The sequence below is a fragment of the Heterodontus francisci genome, chromosome 16 (assembly GCF_036365525.1).
Source record: "Heterodontus francisci isolate sHetFra1 chromosome 16, sHetFra1.hap1, whole genome shotgun sequence".
NCBI classification, from domain to species: Eukaryota; Metazoa; Chordata; class Chondrichthyes; order Heterodontiformes; family Heterodontidae; genus Heterodontus; species Heterodontus francisci.
Window position 1 is genome coordinate 45,829,960 of NC_090386.1, and position 19,451 is coordinate 45,849,410.

The 19,451-nt window shown below is 41.1% G+C and overlaps 1 protein-coding gene across 1 annotated transcript in view; it reads right to left on the reverse strand.

Moving 5' to 3' along the window:
• The window catches only part of LOC137378458 (docking protein 5-like), a 521,247-nt gene that overhangs the window by 12,919 nt on the left and 488,877 nt on the right, over positions 1-19,451 (reverse strand). Inside the window, exon 7 of the mRNA XM_068048788.1 lies at positions 13,259-13,379. Within this exon, the coding sequence (XP_067904889.1) occupies positions 13,259-13,379 (121 nt within the window). The remainder of the gene's footprint in view (positions 1-13,258; positions 13,380-19,451) is intronic.

Consider the following 19,451-nt stretch of genomic DNA (forward strand, 5'->3'; position numbering starts at 1 on the left):
GTGGTCACAAACAAGTTGTATGCTTGAAGAGTGGAAGCCTTCATGATTGACAAAGGCAGCAGTCTGGTGCCAGGGAGCTCTCATGGTCACATGAGTACACTCCATCACCCCTTGTACTCGAGAACCCAGTGATTGCGCCAAAGGCCACAGATCTTGCTGTCTGGCTGTCCTCGGCTACGGGTAAGTAGATAAAATCATTGGCATGTTGAAAAAGGGCACTGGTCACCTCTGATGTACTTGTGGGTCACAGACTGCGAGGTGCCACATATGTCACCCCTGGATTCCTGGAAGGAGCTGCCAGCAAAAAAAAACTTGAATGCAATAGTCACCTTGAAAACAACTGGCATGAGATTCCCACTAAAGCCAAGTGGCTGCAGGTCATGTCGCATTGATGTGACCATTTCACATCACATCCTTAGGAGTGTCTGGCATTGCTTCTCTGACATTTGTAAGTAATTTGTCCTTGTCCTGAGGACAAATGTGGGTCCATTACAGGTAGAGACAGGAGAATTTATAATGGAGAATTGAGAAATGGTGGAAAAGTTAAACAATTACTTTGTGTCTGTCGTCACAGAGGAAGATACAGAAAATCTCCCAGCAGTACTAAGGGACTTGTGAAAATGAAGAACTGAAATAAATTAGCATTAATAAAGGAGGACAACTGGCATGAGATTCCCACCAAAGCCAAGTGGCTGCAGGTCATGTCGCTCGAAAAATTAACTGGGTTGAAGGTTGATAAATCCCCTGGACCAGATGAGCTACATCCCAGAGTGCTGAAGGAGGCGGCTATAGGGATAGTGGATGCATTTGTAGTTATATTTCAAAACTCTATAGATTCTGGAAAGATTCCTGCAGACTGGAAAGTAGAAAATGTAACCCCACTATTTAAGAAAGGAGGGAGAGAGAAAATGGGGAATTACAGACCTGTTACTCTGACGTCAGTAGTAGGGAAAATGTGAGAACCTATTATAAAAGATGTGATAACTAGACACTTAGAAAATAATGATATGATTGGGCAGAGTCAACCTGGAGTTTTTGAGGTTACTTGTAGCATAGATAAAGGAGAACGAGTGGATGTGGTGCATTTGGATTTTCAAAAGGCTTTTGATGAGGTCCCACACAGGAGGTTAGTAAACAAAATTAGAGCACATGGGATTGGGGCTAATATACTGGTATGAATTGAGAATTGGTTAACAGATAGAAAACAAAGTAGGAATAAACAGGATATATAAATGATTTGGATGTGAGGACCAAATGTAATTGTTACGACCAGGTGAGAAAGGGGTCTAGGGGTTCCCTCGCAGCCTTTGCCCGGTTTGACCGTAACAGGGTTTAATTTTAAAACATTGTTTTTAGCTCCCCCTCAGTGAATCCTTCTTCACTGATCTCCAATTGTAAGGCAAAGAAATCAACCAGACAGGTTTTCTTAGATTTAAACAAGAAAGGTGGAAGTTTATTAACCTTAAACTCTAATTCAGTTAACGATTATGAATTCCCGACACGACCATGCTAGCATGCATACTCAATAAACACACATGCAGGTAGAGACAAAAAAGTAGAAAGAATAAAAGGGGAAAAGTTTGAGGCATTAGCTGGGATTTATTTAAGGTCCTTTCAGGCCCCTACCTGCCAAGAATGAGCCACATATATTTTGCTACATGGACATTAAATTTAAAAATTGTTGCTGGGAAGAAGGCCTATTACAAGGGGTGCCAAGCCCTTGGCTGGAAAGACATTTTTTTTTAAACTAGCAGACAGTGTTAGAACAAAGGAAACATTCCCTGCCCCAATACACAGAAGAGACCTGGTCAAATCAGTCGGTTAAGTGACCAACTACTGGCCAACTAAGGGAGTTTTAAATTGGAGAAACAGAATTTGAACTCAGAAAGCTGTTTGCTCCTGGACATGCAAAGTCCACCCTCTCTCCTGCCTGCTCTCATCTTTCTCACAGAACTGAAACCCATTGAAGATACAGGAAACCGAAGAGAGAAAAGTCTCCTACAGTGCTTTTTAAATTATTTAATCATACATCTTCCTCTTTTCAACCTTAGTGGAGCCCTGGGTTGGCCTTTCATCTAGTTCCTCAATAAAAAGGTTAGTTTTTTTGTCCTTATCAGAAGTTATAGTTTCATGAAAGCACATATAACAATCCTGATGGACTGGATTATTAGGTGATGGAATTATGCTTTATCCCACCTCTGGTGGTTGCTGGACTTCAAAGCTTACTAGACACACTCGGTGTGGGGTAGAGTGCTGGCTCTTACACAGACAAGATGTGGATCATCACAGTTGCCCAGAACAATCTTGTTAAATGAATCAGTGAGCACTTCCATTGTCTCTCTAAGCAACTGTCTCTCAGAATGCAAATGTGTAACCATGTTGTCAGCCGTTCAGTTCTGTTTTCTTTTTAAACAAGTTCTGTGCAATGACCAGTAAAAAAAAAAATCAAGTAGTGTCATATGACAAAATTAATAGGTTTCCATCTGGCAGGTGTGATTGGGTGGTTGACATTGGGTGGTTTTTGCTTGTGCTGCAATGGAAGCTGAGACACTGGCCATCAGATGCTACATCATGGTTGAGCCCACAAGTGTGGTAATGGAGTTGGTCACCAAATCAATGCTGGAAAAAATGGGCTCCAAACTCTGTGCAAAGCCATGCACGAGGCTGAACTCTTTCATGCTCCTCGACAGTGCCCGCAGGCTTTCTGGCAGGTCTGCCAATGCACCAAATATTTCTGTGTGCAAACCCACCAGCCTTTTCCTGTAAGTTCTAATTTGTGTCCCTGCAGCAGAACTTGTTTGCATCCTCACTCTCCAGTGAGCCGGTACCTGTGCTACCCTTTATCCCTGCCCAGGCTGCAGGCCACTCATGCCTGGTGTCTCACCACGTACATATCACACCTCTATGCTATCCTCTAAAGTATGCACAGTGTCGGTATCTGAGCTGGTGGCTACAAGCGTGAGAGCGAGTGAAGGTGCTTTTTCATCATCACAGTCTTCCTGCTCTTCCACCACTGCAGGGCTAAGTGACATTCTTGGGTATGTAAAAGAAGAAAGACACAAAGGTTGGGATCTGGTGAAGGGAGGGGTGAAAGCAAGAGTCGCAGGATTATGCCATGATTTTCCACTCCCTACTCAGGTATCTAGTCACTCACCGGTCTGCTTCGCACTGGCTCAATGTGCAACCATTATAATGAGCAGGAAGCACAAAGTTTGAGTGCTAACTTCATCGGCATGAACGGGCGCAAGTTAATCACACATTATGATCCCCTCATCTGTTATCGGACCTTATTCAATTACCCTCCCAAATGTGATTTTAAATAGATGAGTAAAAAAAATTATTGTATAAAAATAATGCATGCTTGCATGATACTTTATAGGTTCAGCGAGGGGAAAAAAGTTTCCTATTGCACATCCATATGTCAAGAATATTTTCATATTCGGATCAGCATCATAATAACTATAGCCATGTTAGAGGATATGCCCAGAGCATGTCTACCCATGATCCCTGTCACTGGCATCCCAGTGCACACTAAAATAAATATGATATATTTTTGTTCTGACGCTTCATGGTAATTAAAATAGAGCAAATAGATCAATCAAGAGTTACATAACTACAGTATGAAATCATTTTTGAATTCATATTCAAAGACATCTCAAGGTCTGATGCTGCTGAATGGGCAAAGATTTAAGACTATACTTAAAGGGAATAGAATCTACACCCTCAGCAACCAGCCCATCCAATCTACTTATTTTGGAACATTAAATAGGAATTGAAGTAATAGTAATGGCTCCAAAGACTAAGGACTTTCCGCACTTTTCTATTCATTACATCCATTAAATGAAAGAAAGAGAGAGTTCTACAGTACCTCACTGATAACTTTCTGAACTTCTGTATAAATTATATACAATGGGACAGAAGAATCCCACTGATATGCAAACTTTGTGGTTGCAGCTGCTGTATTTTATATACAATAGATTTCATAGAAGCAATAGTAAAATATGGTTTTCAGTCTTTATGTACAAAAGAGGCATACAGAAGAGGCAATTGGAAAGTCTATGTCTCACTGTGCAGATAAAATAAACATGATAGGGGACTTGGTTTTACAGGTAAAACTATATACATCCAACTCCATAAGCTGCCTTAGAATCTAGGCCAAACTGATGTGATTAACAGGATATTTCCCTGTTCTGTAAGGGTTTCTAGGCACTGACAGTTCCTATTAGGTAAAGTCCCACAAGATAATAGTGCCCATAATTTAGCTTTTGTTGCCAGTCTTACTCAAAGAAGCCATAAAGATAACTGATGTCAGAAATAAAAATGTCACACAGCAGGGACTACACTTTTAAGATTTGTCTGAGGACTACTTGAGTAGAGAGAATTACGCTGTATCTGTCCCTCATTTGTGAGGACAGGCCTAACACCTGATCAAAGGTTCAGTGTTATCATTACAGGGTATTACTAGAGTAAATAACCATGACTTATTTATTAAGCTCAAAATAAAAAATCAATATTCCAATATTTAATAACTGCACCAAGATCAACTTTCAATGCCTAGAATTAAATATAAGGTTTAGGCTAGTGCAAACTACATACTGGATGTGCAAAAATAATCTAAAACAAACTGTGCATAAATTGACAACATCATTTTTTGACTATTACTGTCTGGAAAGTATACTCTGCTCTATATTTAAGACCTACAGTAGTGCTGTTTCAGGTTTTTCTCCTTGTGGGCTATGTATTTGTATACCATTGAGCCCCAAACCACATTTAAAGTTTATATCTATTGTTACGCCAATGTGCTTTAATGATAATTTCTTTGGTCCACTGGCTGGAGATCTGAATTTGTATATTTTATTTTTAAAAAGACAAGCTGCCAGCAAAGTCATCCTTTCAGCTTAAGATAATCACCTAGTTTGCTACACTGTATCTTACATTCCAAAGGATTGTGAGGAGTGAGACAAAATGTCTGCATTTCCCAGCAAGAACCAAGATCCAGGAAGTTTAAAGGAACTACCTGTTCATTCAGCAAGCAGAGAAAATACTGCTAACTGCAATGTTTTGAATCACTGAGTGACTGTCATGTGACAAGCCCCTCCCCTTCTGTAGATTTTAAGCTCGTGTTTTTCTCTGCAGCAGAGGAGAGGCAACTGAACTCTGACATATGCAGACCCTATGTGTGTGTGTGTGTGTGGGTGGGGGGTCCCTCTCTCTCTCTCCATTCTAGCTTGAAAATGTTCAAATCCTGCTTGTTGACTGATCACCTTTGCATACTCTGGCTACAATCAGAAAACCCGCGAGAGGAAATCATCGCATTGCCCTCTCCAAAAGACCCATTGAACCAGTCATCTATCTCTTCAAAGTAAATGCCTCAGGACCACCAAATTCAGCTAGAAGCCAGCCGAAATCACCAAAGCCCAGACTGTATAACCTTTTTGCTATGGACTCTAACTCAACCAATCTACCTTTCCCCACTCTGCAACCTACTTATGTGTGTGCAAATCTCTAATTTGTGCGTGAGAGTGAAAGTTGGTGTGTTGTTTATTATTTTATTAGTTCGGTTTAGGTACAATAAAGTTAACCTCTTTCTTTGTTAACTCAAGAAAACCTGTCCGATTGATTACTTACTTGCTATCATAACAAGAACCAAACACCTACTGAATTGGCCACTACATGTACTTTAAGAATTAAACCTGTTGTGGTTAAACAAGCAGAGGGAAAAGAGGGAAGTCCTTCAACCTCTCCTTGCTTGACCACAACACTATATTCCCGCTAATTTCAAGCTGCTGATATTAACACATCTTGTTCTTCTGATTTATGCTTGATCAACCAATCAGCAAAGAGTGCCAGAAAATCCCTTTTCAAATCAAATCTTCGAACAGGACAATCCAGCAAATTAAAATAGGCACAAAAAGGACTGAACTGTTTGTGTTCCAAAGACTGGATCTCTAAGGCTCAGGGGTCACGTGTGTTTCTAGGACTGCAGCTTAGACAACCTGCCCACATAATTATGACCATTTCAATTAGATGCATCCTGTAGGTATTGTTTATGGCACAAGCACAATGCCTCTACTGAGCCTCAATCCAGTAGTGTGATAGCCGCACGAATTTTAATGAGCAGAGCATATGTGAAAATCCTCCAGAAACTTAAGAGGAGAATTTCACATTGTCGTGCATTTTTCTTGGTCGTAAACCGGGTGCAACGATGACAAATTTAACTGTGTGACAACCCCGCCTATTCTGCCCTTGTGTTTGGGCCACTGCTAAATTTGTTAGGGCCTTATTTTTAAGGTGACCCTTGTGCCTGAAACAACTGCAGGCCCCATTACAGTATTGCTTCATCATAAACCTTTTTCCTTCAAACATGCTCAAATGCACATCATGACAAAAACACACTTTCATGCCTCGTAAAGACATCAAGTAACTTCAATGAAAATTATTCTGTTTCCCATGCAAGCTGGTTCCTGCGCTATTTCAGTCATCATAAATTCCTAATACAGGACCACTTAAGACAAAGGCCCAATCAAAATATATGATTCTGATTGCGGTGGGAGCAACACACTGTCAATTCAGTCCCGCCACTCCACGGGTCGCCTCATACATATCTTTAAACTTTCCCAAATCAAAGAAAGCAGCAGCCGAATTGAACAATTTAGTAACCTCCAAATGAGGTGAACCAAACCAAATATTTTTACATATCAATAAATTAACTGTTTATTGGAAAAAAAAATCTTAAACACTACTAAAATAAACCAATATCTAAAGACCTTATAACTTAAAGAATCTAACCCCTGCATTCACATACATATTCTGTTACAACCAGGTGAGATAGGTGTCCAGGGGTTCCCTTTCAGTCTTCACCTGGTTTAACCAAAACAGGGTTTACTTTTAAAACATCATGTTTTTAGCCCCCCCACCACCCCGCCCCCCGCCCCAGTGAATCCTTGTTCACTGCTTTCCAATTGCAAGGCAAATAAATCAATTCAGACAGGTTTTCTTAGATTTAAACAAGAAAGGTGGAGGCTTATTAATCTTAAACTCTAATTCAGTTAATGACTATGAATACGCGACACGACCACGCTAGTATGCATACGCGATAAACATACACGCAGATAGAGACAGAGAAAGTGGAAAGAATAAAGGGGAAAAAGGTTGAGGCAATATCTGTGTGTATTTACAGTCCTTTGTATTCAATGTGGAGTCTTTGGTTGCCAGTAAGTCTTGCTGTTCATTGGGGCCCAGTGCACGCTTTAACTTGTTTCGATGTAGCAGTCTTTTCTCTCTTGAGGTTTAAGCAACTTCAGTGGGTCTGGAGGTTTGGGAGAAAGCAAGAGAGAGCCATCCAGGAGAGAGGCTCTCTTAGAACCAGGTTCAGTTGCAATCTACAGTCTATCTTCAAAGTGTCCTGTGAGCACAATTCAAAACCAGACCTTGACCAGCAGGTTAGTCATGTGGCTCACTGTTTAAACAAACTCCTACATTTGTGGATTTCAAAACTCTCGGTGGGAGAGGTGTCGTGCTGTCTTACCCCGACAAGATGTTGTTCACCATTGCCCAGCCCAATCTCTGTTAATTGAATCAGTGAGCAACTCTTTTGTCTTTCCAAGCACTGTCTTAGTCTACAAATGTTTTTCCAGCCAATTGTCTGCTGATCTCTTTAAACAAGTTATTTCTTCACTCCAGCAACAGTATAAAATTAATGTTCATCTGACAAAATTAATATGCCTCATTCTTGGCAGGTGGGGGTCTTCATGACAATACACAAACTAATGCAAGTTTGTTGTTTAATTAGCTGCCCAAAAAAACAACAATAAAGTCTTTGGCAGATTTACATTCCTGCCGAAGTGAAATCTTTCAATGTGGAAACAGTTCAAAATTGCTTGAAGTCTTCATAGTTGTCCAAAGGGCAAAACAAACAGGTTCTTCAATGATAGGAAATTCAGTAGTCTGGTTCAGCAGTTGAAGTGTTACTCTTCTTTTTCCAGCAATGAACACAGCAGATCAACCATTTGCTTTTATTTTTTAAAATAATTAATCTGGCTTGACTTTTCAGAATTCGGAGAGAAAATAATAAATAGGGTTGAAATAGACTGAGGGAGAGCTCTCCTATTTCCTTCATGTGCCAGAACAGTCTGTGTCAACTGTCTCTGCAATGCCAGTTTTCAAAGTCAAACGGCAACATTGTATGTCCTGTTGTCCCTCTCTGTATGGTTGTATCCAGGCAACCAAGATGCACCTTCACTTGATAACTTCTGAAGCTGGCACCCTTAAAGAAGTACTGATCTCTTACAGCCTTAAAGATACACCATATATTTCCCAAGGAAAAAAAGAACAGGATCTTGACACCTCCACCCCTGGTGAAATGAAACACCATTCCCAAAATGTGTTTCATTACAACGTAAAAAATGGAAATTGAAAAACACTAACTTTTTTCCCCTGATATACAATTTTCTGAGATGGTAAGACTACAGCAATAAGTTCCACGAGAACATTTTCAGCTTTAAATTTTACAAAGGGTGTCCCAATTGGCCCATTTCAAATTTCCAAACGTAGTCTCCCAGTTGTTTTGCGTTTTTCTTCCAAGTGTCCCTATTGTCCATCACCTCAGCCAGGTGAACTGCACAGCTAGGAGCGCTGACCACTACTGGATTCACTATTCTCTGAAGTTTGAGTACCCCTTAACCTGTACAGCATCACTCGATACTGGAAAACATTGTCTGGTGTAACAGAAGCTCACTTTTTCTTATATAAAAGCAAAATACTGCGGATGCTGGAAATCTGAAACAAAAACAAGAAATGCTGGAATCACTCAGCAGGTCTGGCAGCATCTGTGGAAGGAGAAGCAGAGTTAACGTTTCGGGTCAGTGACCCTTCTTCGTTCCGAAGGTCACTGACCCGAAACGTTAACTCTGCTTCTCTTTCCACAGATGCTGCCAGACCTGCTGAGTGATTCCAGCATTTCTTGTTTTTGTTTCACTTTTTCTTATCTTGGGTTGTCAAAGGAATTTTCCAGTATCCCTCCAACACATCTGTCTCTTTAAGCCACATGGTGTTGCCCACTCTGTCCATACAGTCTTCTAAATGAGAATTTGGGTAGGAGGCTTCCTTTTTTACTGCAGTGACTTTTCTATGCAAGTTTGAGCCAACCCACCAGGTTTAGGCATCAAGACCACCTGCTAATTCCAGCTGTCCTGACTAGGTTCAACTATGCTGCCCTTCAGCATGCCTTGGACCCCTGCTTCTACTTAGACCTGTCTGTCTGGACCTAAGCGGCAAGGATGTTGTTTTAAAGGAATGGTTCCCCCTATACTCACATCATGTGTGGCTAAGGTTGTACATCCTGGCTTATCCCTAGAAACTCTTTTAAACATTATGAAAAGCTTGGTTAAGTCTCCACGCTGTTTTACCTCTAAGTGCAAAAGCATATTGTCTAATTTTTCTAGCCATTCTGTATTCGCTAATCTGATAGTTGGAAATTCAATCTGCGAATTTCCAGGGCCTGCTTCTGCCTCATCCTCACTATCCTTTTCCTTCTCCACAGTCCTGATTACCTTACATACCTGCACTGGCTTATCCTCCTCCCTGCGATAATATGCTTTAACATATTTGTGTGACCCAACCTGTTCTTCTTCCAGCGATCAGGGGTGTCAATCAAGTAATCTACCTTACCCACTCTTCTGATCACTCTATATGGGCCACTGAACCGTGCTCTTAATGGTTCCCCCTGTAATGGTAACAACACCAATACTTCATCCCCTGGTTGAAAATCACAGGCTTTTGAATTCTTGTCTGCCCATTTTTTCATATTGGCATGGGATGCTTTAAGGTATTCCTGAGCTACACCGCAAGCTTTTGTGAGCCTTTCCTGGAACACAGATACATAGTCTAGTATTGAAGATTCATTCTTTTGTTCCAAGAATCTGTCTTTAAGTTTTAGAGGACCTCTTACTTCATGTCCATAAACCAATTCAAAAGGACTGAAACCTGTAGACTCATCCGGGGAGTCTCTGGTGGCAAATAAAAGAAAGTCTAGTCCTTTATCCCAGTCATGTGGATATTCATGACAGTATGTTCTAATTGTCGTTTTGAGAGTCTAGTGAAATCTCTCTAAAGCTCCCTGTGACTGTGGGTGATATGCAGAAGATTTCAACTGTCTAATCCCCAAATTGCCCTTGACTTCTTGAAATATCCGACACATGAAATTAGATCCTTGATCTGATTGAACTTCAAGTGGTAATCCTTATCTCAAAGAATTGGGTTAACTTTTCTATTGCTTCATCAATGACCTTCCCTCCATCATAAGGTCAGAAGTGGGGATGGTTATTGATGCTTGCACAGTGTTCAATACCATTTACAACTCCTCAGATACTGAAGCTGTAGCATTTGTTGCCCATTCCTAATTGCCCTTGACAACTGAATGGATTACTAGGCCATTCCAGAGAGCAGTTAAGAGTCACACACGTTGCTGTGGGTCTGGAGTCACATGTAGGCCAGACTAGGTAAGGACGGCAGATTTCATTCCCTAAAGGACATTAGTCAACCAGGTGGGTTTTATGACAATGATAGTTTAATGGCACCATTACTGAGACTAGTTAACAATTACAGATTTTTATTAACTAATTGAATTTACATTCCACCATCTGTCATGGTGGGATTTGAACCCATCTCCCCAGGGCATTAGCCTGGGCTTCTGGATTACTAGTTCCATGACATTACCACTATGCCACCGTCTCCACCTAATTAAACAATTAACAGGAGGAGGAGGCTCCAAAGACGTCCCTATCCTCAATGATGGGTGAGCTCAGCATGTGAGAGCAAAAGGCAAGGCTGAAATATTTGCAACCATCTTCAGCCAGAAGTGCTGAGTGGATGACCCATCTCTGCCTCCTCCTAAGGTCCCCACCATCATAGGTGCCAGTTTTCAGACAATTCGATTCACTCCACTTCATATCAAGAAACAGCTGAAGGCACTAGATACAGCAAAGGCTATGGACCCTGACAACATCCCAGCTGTATTACTGAAGACCTGTACTCCAGGACCTGTGCTGCCATGTAACGATCATCAATTGTCGCAACAACCCATCTGATTCACTAATGTCTTCAGGGAAAGAAATCTGCTGTCCTAACCTGGTCTGGCCTAAATGCGAGTCCAGACCCACAGCAATGTGGTTGACTCTTAACTGTCCTCTGAAATGGCCTAGCAAGCCAGTCAGTTGTCAAGGGCAATTAAGGTTGGGCAACAAATGCTGGCCTTGCCCAAATCCCCTGAAAGAATATAAAGTCAAAGCTAGCACAAAGGAAGATGGTTGTGGTTGTTAGAAGCCAATCATCACAGCCCCAGGACATTTCTGCACGAGTTCCTCATGGTAGTGTCCTTGGCCCAACCATCTTCAGCTGCTTCATCAATGACCTTCCCTCCATGATAAAGGTCAGAAGTAGAGATGTTCACTGATAATTGCACTGCGTTCTGTACCATTTGTAACTCCTCATATACTGAAGGCATTGATGCTGACATGCAGCAGGATCTGGACAACATTCATGCGTGGGTTGATAAGTGACAAGTAATATTCGCACCACAAAAGTGCTGGGCAATGACCATCTCCAACAAGAGACAATCCCACCATCTCCCCTCAATGTTCAACAGCATTACCATCGCTGAATCCCCCACTATTAACATCCTGGGGTTACCACTGACCAGCCATATAAATACTGTAGCTACAAGAGCAGGCCAGAGGCCGGAAAGACTGCAGTGAGTGGCCCTCCTCCTGACTCCCCAAAACCTGTCCATCAGGCACAAGTCAGGAATGTGATGAAACACTATCCACTTGATCCACTTGTCTGGATGAGTGCAGCTCCAACAACACTCAGGAAGCTCAATACTATCCAGGACAAAGCAGCCTGCTTGACTGGCACTCCATTTAGCACCTAAAACATTCACTTCCTCCACCACCAGTGCACAGTGGCAGCAGTGTGTACTATCTATAAGATGCACTGCTGCAACTCGACAAGGCTCCTTCCAAACCTGGACCTCTCCCACCTAGAAGAACAAGGGCAGCAGGTGCATAGGAACACTACCAACTGCAAGTTCCCCTTCAAGTCGTACACCATCCTGACTTGGAACTATATCGCCATTCTTTCCCTAGGTCAAGATCCTGGAATTCCCTCCCTAATAACACTGTAGGCACCACCTGAACTACAGCATTTCAAGAGGCGGCTCACCATCACCTGCTCAAGGGCAATTAGTGATGAGCAATAAATGCTGGCCTGCTAGCGACGTCCACATCCTACAAATGAGTAAAAAATAAACAAATTCTAGAGACAGATATCGAACAATATTCTAATGATGCCTGTGGTCTTTTCAAGCAGTGACCTGAAAAAAAACATAGCTGAATTTAATAGTGGGTGCAGGCTTTCCTATTGCTAAATTTATCATTGCATCAAATTTGGGTCCATAAAATAGGCACAATTAGAGCACTATAAATTTTACGTAAGCAGAAATCCCCAACTGAGAAACAAGAGAAGTGCAGTTGCATCTTTGCCAGGCAGTGCTTGCAAAGGAAATGGCACCAAAGATGGATTTGGTGAAAATATTGAATGAACATCTACCTTTCCAAAGCATATCAACCAATTCACCCTATACATTTTGGCAGTCCCATCTGCAGTTAACCCTCAAAGCCTTACCTCAGAACTATCAGCTATTGCTCATGCCGATAGACTTGTTTGAAAGATGGCATCATGACAATGAAGACAGACTAATTCTCTAATTCATCCAATTAAGGCAAGCCCCACCAACCCCCACCAGTAACACCATCTGTTTAATTCAAAAAGAAAAGGTACAGATATGGAGTACATTAACTAAACACTATTGGAGTGTGAAGTTGAAGAGATTTGAGATATGTACTGTCCTGCCATTATTTAATTGCAGCTGAGAGTCAAGCTGAAGTTTTGCTGTAATCCCATTGTGGCAATCACACTATGATGCAGGGATTCTTGTGATGAAACAAAGAATGCCTTAAATGTTAAGTAATTCTTCTCTAAAACTTTAATAGCACGACTAACATAAACCACTGCTGGGAGCTGCATTATCTCTAAATACACAATGCAGGGGGAAAAAAATGCATATTCCTTCATAAAGCATCAAGATCTGTTTATTTTGATTCAATAATTAGCTATAGATTTTCTCTTGTTACTTTTAACCACAACATATGCTATAAAAGGTTTTCATTTTCCAATCTACCACTAATTTCCTTGTACCTACCTTCAAAAATGTGTAGCTGGTTTACACTGTGCTGTCTTGCAATGTGTTGCCAGTATGCACTCCGAGGAAGAGGCATTATTGTGCCCAATGAGGCTGTTCTTTCATTCCCTTTGATCTGATGCTGGAAGAGAAGCATGTTGAAAAACCATAAGTTTAAAAATAAAAAAAATATACAACAACAACTTGAACTCAAGTGACTTGTTGGCATCATCAAAACATTCATTTTACGCCTGTGTTTGAAGTTTTAATATAAACTAACCTGTAGTCACATAAATAACATGCAAACAAGAATCACTTGTGGTGAACTGATAATGTAGTGCAAAATTCACTGGAAAAGAGCTATCTTTATTCAGCCTGTGCCCTATAATTTGAAAGACGCTAAACATTCTCACAATATCTCAAACCAACATCCTCTCAGGTTTACACACACATCTTTTTTTTTTAAAGAAAGAGTAATGGATATCATAGCTATTGCCTTTTTGAATGACCTATCTTACAGTCTTTTGCAAATGTGAAAGGATACATGAAGCTTGGTGACAAGTTTGCAGCATATTTCTCATTTGGAGGGAATCCCTTGAGATATTTGACTTATTCTACAAGCTGCCAACTCTTTGCAGCTGAATATGCCTATACAAATAGATTTTGAAACTGCTCTGCTGTTAAATATAGTTTATAATCTTCTGAGAAGAAAAATACCACCGAAAGCCATAGAATAAATTCAGCTCATTTTATGGGACAGACTGAGCCTTGGAATCTTAAACAGCTCTCTAAATAATATTAAAATGGAAGGTTATCTTCTCAGTAGTTTGTGTGGTTGAAGCCCTTGGCTCTCACTTACTACGTAATGAGTTCAGGTCATAGATCTGCCACGTCAGTTAAATGCTCTTCCTTCCAATTGGGTTTGTTTCACTGGTTTCCTAAATAGAGTTCCATGTTAATAGTAAGGCATTGCACCTGATTGGGGGAGGGAGGGAGGAGGGGAGGAACCTTTTGGAAAATGAACTAGCTTGATATTTTAAACTTAAAACAAGTCAAATGGAATTTTTTTCTGCTTTCAAAGATTGGAATGAAATCTCCTGCAGAAGCAAGATAAGTTGAATCATTTAAAGCAATTACCAGACACTATTTACTGTTCATCTCCCAGGTATGTTACCTAAATCTTTCTAAGATATTAAGACAATGATAGACAAACTATGGGGAGTTGAAAGCTACAATAATCTAGGGCAAGGCTGTCAGAAAAGATCCAAAAATAATACAAAAGGACTAAATGAGAATAGGAATAAAAGACTTGTAGATAATATAATAGGAAATAGTAAGACCTTTCATAAACATTTTAAAAGTAAAAGAATAGCTAAAGAGTGTCGAACCATTCACGATGAAGGGAAATCTAGTTGTAGATGATGTGGTTTGGCAGAGTTATAGTTTTATAAAATAATGATTGAAGAGGGAATGTAGGCGCACAAGACGAAAATGTCATACAATAGTTAGAGATAACTGTTGAAAAGGAATTGGGTTTGAAGAAATTAGTGGAATTCAAGATGGATAAATTATCAAGTAATTGATTTGGATAGATTAAAGGGGATGTACTGGAGTAGATTGAAGAATTAGGTTAAAGAGTGTTGTACAGATTGCAGGAGGGTTGGAAGGCAACCATGAGCCAGTGCTGGATCCACTTTTCTAACCATATAAATATGTAGCATAGGGAGCATGGTATAACGATTTGCTGTTGACACAAAAGTAGGAAATTTAGCAAATAGGGAGATACTATCGAAGGTCTCAGCAGGACCTACACAGGTTAGCAGAATGGGCCAGTAGGGGCAAATACAATGTAATTTTGAGAAATATAAGGTAATGTATTTTGAAAGGAAAAAAGTGAGGGAATGAGAGCATACACTCCAACAAAACACTCGATGCAAGCAGAGGAACCTTAAGGGTTCAAATAGGTAATTATCTGAAAAGGCAAGTACAGATAGATAAAGAAACAAAAAAATAGCGTTTTTGGTTTCATAAATAGAGGCAAAGTATGAGAGTGCAGAAGTAATGATAAATTGGTATGAGGCAATTGTTTAGCCACAGAATACTCTGCAGTTTTGGGGGCCTCATTGCAGGAGGAACCTTAAAAACCATAGAAAGTAAAAATGTACAAGATAATTACAAATGATGCAGGCCATTTATCCCACTTTAGTTAACCCACCTAAAATGGCCCTCAAGTTACCTCCCCCACTGTAGGATCCAACTGGTTCTTAAAATGTATCTTGGCTCCACTTATTTAATCAGGAGTCCATTTCAAGCATTGGCTTTTTTGTATGACATAGAACTTCCAGATATTAGTCCTAAATTTGCATGAAATCCCTGTCACAATGAATAGTTTAGGCTGAGAACATTTAAATGATAAGTGGATAAACATTTGAAACAGTAGGAGATCCAGGACTATGGACAACGACCACTGACGAGGGATTGTAGATTACTTTAGCAAAGAACTGGCATAGCGATCTGGATGACCTCCTCTGTGCTGCAAAATGTTATTCTTGTATTATTTTGTCTCTGGATCACAGCAAGAATGGTTTAGAATTATGCACATTACCTGACCTGATAGTTAGAAACTGCGCATGATACATACTGAAGGATCTAAGAGGGAAAAAAAGTAATACTTGCAAAAATGGGAGCAACCCGAGATGTGACTAAATGCAGCTTAATACTATGCTGGCCTTCTACAAAAGGTATCAATCGCTCTTTTCTAATTTTACTGCCTTGTAAAAAATGTGTTTGGTTCTTGCTGTGCACTGAAACCCTGATGTATTTTATGCAGCTTAAGTCTGTTTGTTTTACAGATCTAACACCATTTTCTGGGCTGGAACTTCTATAATCTTTGGTAGATGCCATTTATGTGATGATCAACTCTTCACCCTTTGCAAATGCTACTTTATAACTGCTCACTAGGAGATGCATGAGAGCTGCATGGGTTTAATTTATAGTCAGCCCAAAATTACTTCTTTCATAATTAATGAACCACTCATGAAATTGCAGCTGAACACAAGATTCCTGAAAATACTATTTTGTCAACAGGAATGAAAAACGTGCAGCCAATTACAATGCACTGCAATAAAGATTGTTTAAATGTTTCTCAAGCAGCTAACAAAATTGTCAGTGAGGTCACATAATGGGCTGAATTTTACTGGCCCCTTGATGCCGTGTCGTGGGGGCCGGTAAAATTTTGCAGGGAGAGGCCCGTCTTGACCTGCGATGTTGTGAAGGCCCCGCTGCATATTACCAGCGGCGGGGGAACCTTGGTGCAGCCGCCTCGGCGCCTGGCGGTGGACCCTTCATCTGCATATTCAAATTAACATAAATGAGATGCTAATAAAAGTACCTGCAGGCGGTGGACATCCCACACTAATTTTACGGCCTCCGTGCGCCTTCGGAACTCTGCACGGAGTTCCGAGGCGAGAACCTGGTGGGGGAGGGGGGACGGGGAGAAATAAAATTCAGGGCGGGGGGGGGGGGTGGGGAAGAAGAGCAGGGAAAACATTTATCATTGGCTATGGGGTTGGTGGGAAGGGATTGAGGGTCAAAGGGAATAAATGTCGGGGGGAAATATGGGATACTAATAAAATTTTATCATGCAGTAGAGGGCAATTAATGTATGATTTACCAATTGGGGGGGTGGGGGGTGGTGGGATACATGATTGACACCTGACATAACATTTTAATTTTCATTCCTGGAGATCGGGACCTTTAAATTTTACAATGTAACTGAAGGGCTTTAAAAATGGCACCGGCACCTGCGCGGTGGTGCTGGACGCCATTGCCGGGAACATGGCGGCCGCCCTTCACGTCATCGGAGGCGGCCGCTCCGTCCCCACTATTTAAATGAGCCTCCACGCGAAATATTGTAGGTGCTCCTCAGTGGCCCTTCCGTATCGGAAGGCCGCCGAGTCGAAAGCGCGCCGCTGAGGAACGCGGCACGCGATTAAGATTCAGCCCAATGTGTGGGTCCTGCAGAAATTGGCACCATGACAAGTGAGAAAAATATAATTTTACAGATCGACTTCCATATGTTGGTTACTTCTGTGACAGATCAATGCCATGAGATTTTTGGTGAAGAAACATGGCCCTCAAAAATATAAAAAGGAGGTGCTGCCAATTCTGGTGGCATGAGCTTCAGGAATCAGTGTGGTCTCAATTACTAAAAGGAGTGGCCAGATGGTCTGAAGAAACTATTTCAGGGTTATTTTGGCGAAAGGGTGAAAACAGGTGCTATGCTAATAGAATATGCCCTTTGGAATGTCTGGGTTTAGTCTGCAAATTTTGGCACTAATTGCTGATTACCATGACTTAAACATGTCTGCAGGTGCTAAAACAGATGCCAGTAAGTTTAGTACTCAAGTACTTAGAAGCAGTTTTCGTGGAGCTGTATATGCAGCCTCCATGCACTCACTTCTATTGAAGGTAGTAAGCTGACTGGCACACAATGCAATGTTTCAGAATGACTCAGGGACATAATAAGAAGGTGTATTTGTTTGAGGGTAAGAAACTTGAGTTTGAAACTAATGTCTTAAACCTAAATAAGGACAATTACATAGGTATGAAGACAGAGTTGGCTAAAACGGCCTGGGACAATAGATTAAAAGGTAGATGGTAGACAAGCAGTGGCAAACATTTAAGGGGATATTTCATAATCCAAGAAAGACTCTACAAGAAAGATGAACCATCCGTGGCTAACTATGGAAGTTAAGGATTGCATCAAATTGAAAGAAAAGGCGTGCAATGTTGCAAAGATAGTGGTAGGTCAGAAGATTGGAAAGTGTTTAGAGACCAGCAAAGAAAACGGTGGCGCAGTGGTAATGTCACTGGACTAGTAATCTAGAGGCCCAAGCTAATGCCCTGAGGACACGGGTTCAAATCCCATCGCGGCAGCTGGTGGAATTTAAAATTCAATTAGTTAATAAAAATCTGGAATTGTAAGTAAGTTGGTCTCAGTAATGGTGCCAGGAAATTATTAATGATGGTCATTATAAACCCATCTGGTTCATGAATGTCCTTTAGGGAATGAAATCTGCTATCCTTATCTGGTTTGGCCTATATATGACTCCAGACCCACAGCAACGTGGTTGACTCTTAACTGCCCTCAGAAATGGCCTAGAAAGCCACTCAATTCAAGGACAATTAGGGATGGTCAACAAATGCTGGCCTGCCAGCAATGCCCACATCCCATGAAAGAATAAAAAGGGAGAAAATAGATGAGAGTAAGCTAGCAAGGAATATAAAAACAAACAGTCAGAGCTTCTACAAGCATGTAAAAAAAGACAAGAATAGCTAAAGTAAAAGTTGGTCCCTTAGAGGATGAGACTGGGGAATTAATGTGGGAAACAAGGAAATGGCAGAGACTTTGAACAAATATTTTGTATCTTTCTTCACGGCAGAAGACCCTAAAAGCACCCCAAAAATAGTAGAAAACTGGGGGCTAAAGGGAGGGTGTAACTTAAAACAATCACTATCAATAGAGTAAAAATACTGGGAAAACTAATGAGTCTAAATGCTGACAAGTCCCCTGGACCTGATGGCCTGCATCTGAGGGTCTTTAAAAGAAGTGGCTGCAGAGATAGTGGATGCGTTGGTTGTAATCTTCCAAAATTCCCTAAATTTTGGAAATATCCCAGCTGATCGGAAAACTGCAAATTACAGAAAGTAGGGAGACAGAAAGCAGGAAATTATAGGCCAGTTAGCCTAATATCTGTCATTCGGAAAATGCTGGAATCCATTACTAAAGAAATAATAGCAGGACATTTAGAAAATCATAAAACCATGTTGACTCTGCTTGCTTATATGAAAGGGAAATTGTATTTGACAAATGTATTAGTCAAGCACACCCTCGACTAGAGCAGATACACTCAACTGGGTGGGGGCTCTGTCAACTTTAGAATGCGTAGTGCAAGTTGAACATCACAGCACGTGAGCAGGAGCAGGGAATGGAGATGGATGCAGAGGCCAGTGTGGGTAGTCCCCACCGGAGGACAGAGGGCGGCTCCAGTGCTGCTGATCCGGTTGGAGATGCAGAGTTTCGGGAGCCATATACAAAGCGGGAGCTAATGGAGCAGCAACAGGAGATGTGTGGACAGATTTTCTTGAGGTAGTGCAGTCCCCTGCAATGAAAATGGAGGAGTCCATTCATGACATGAACACTGCAATGACT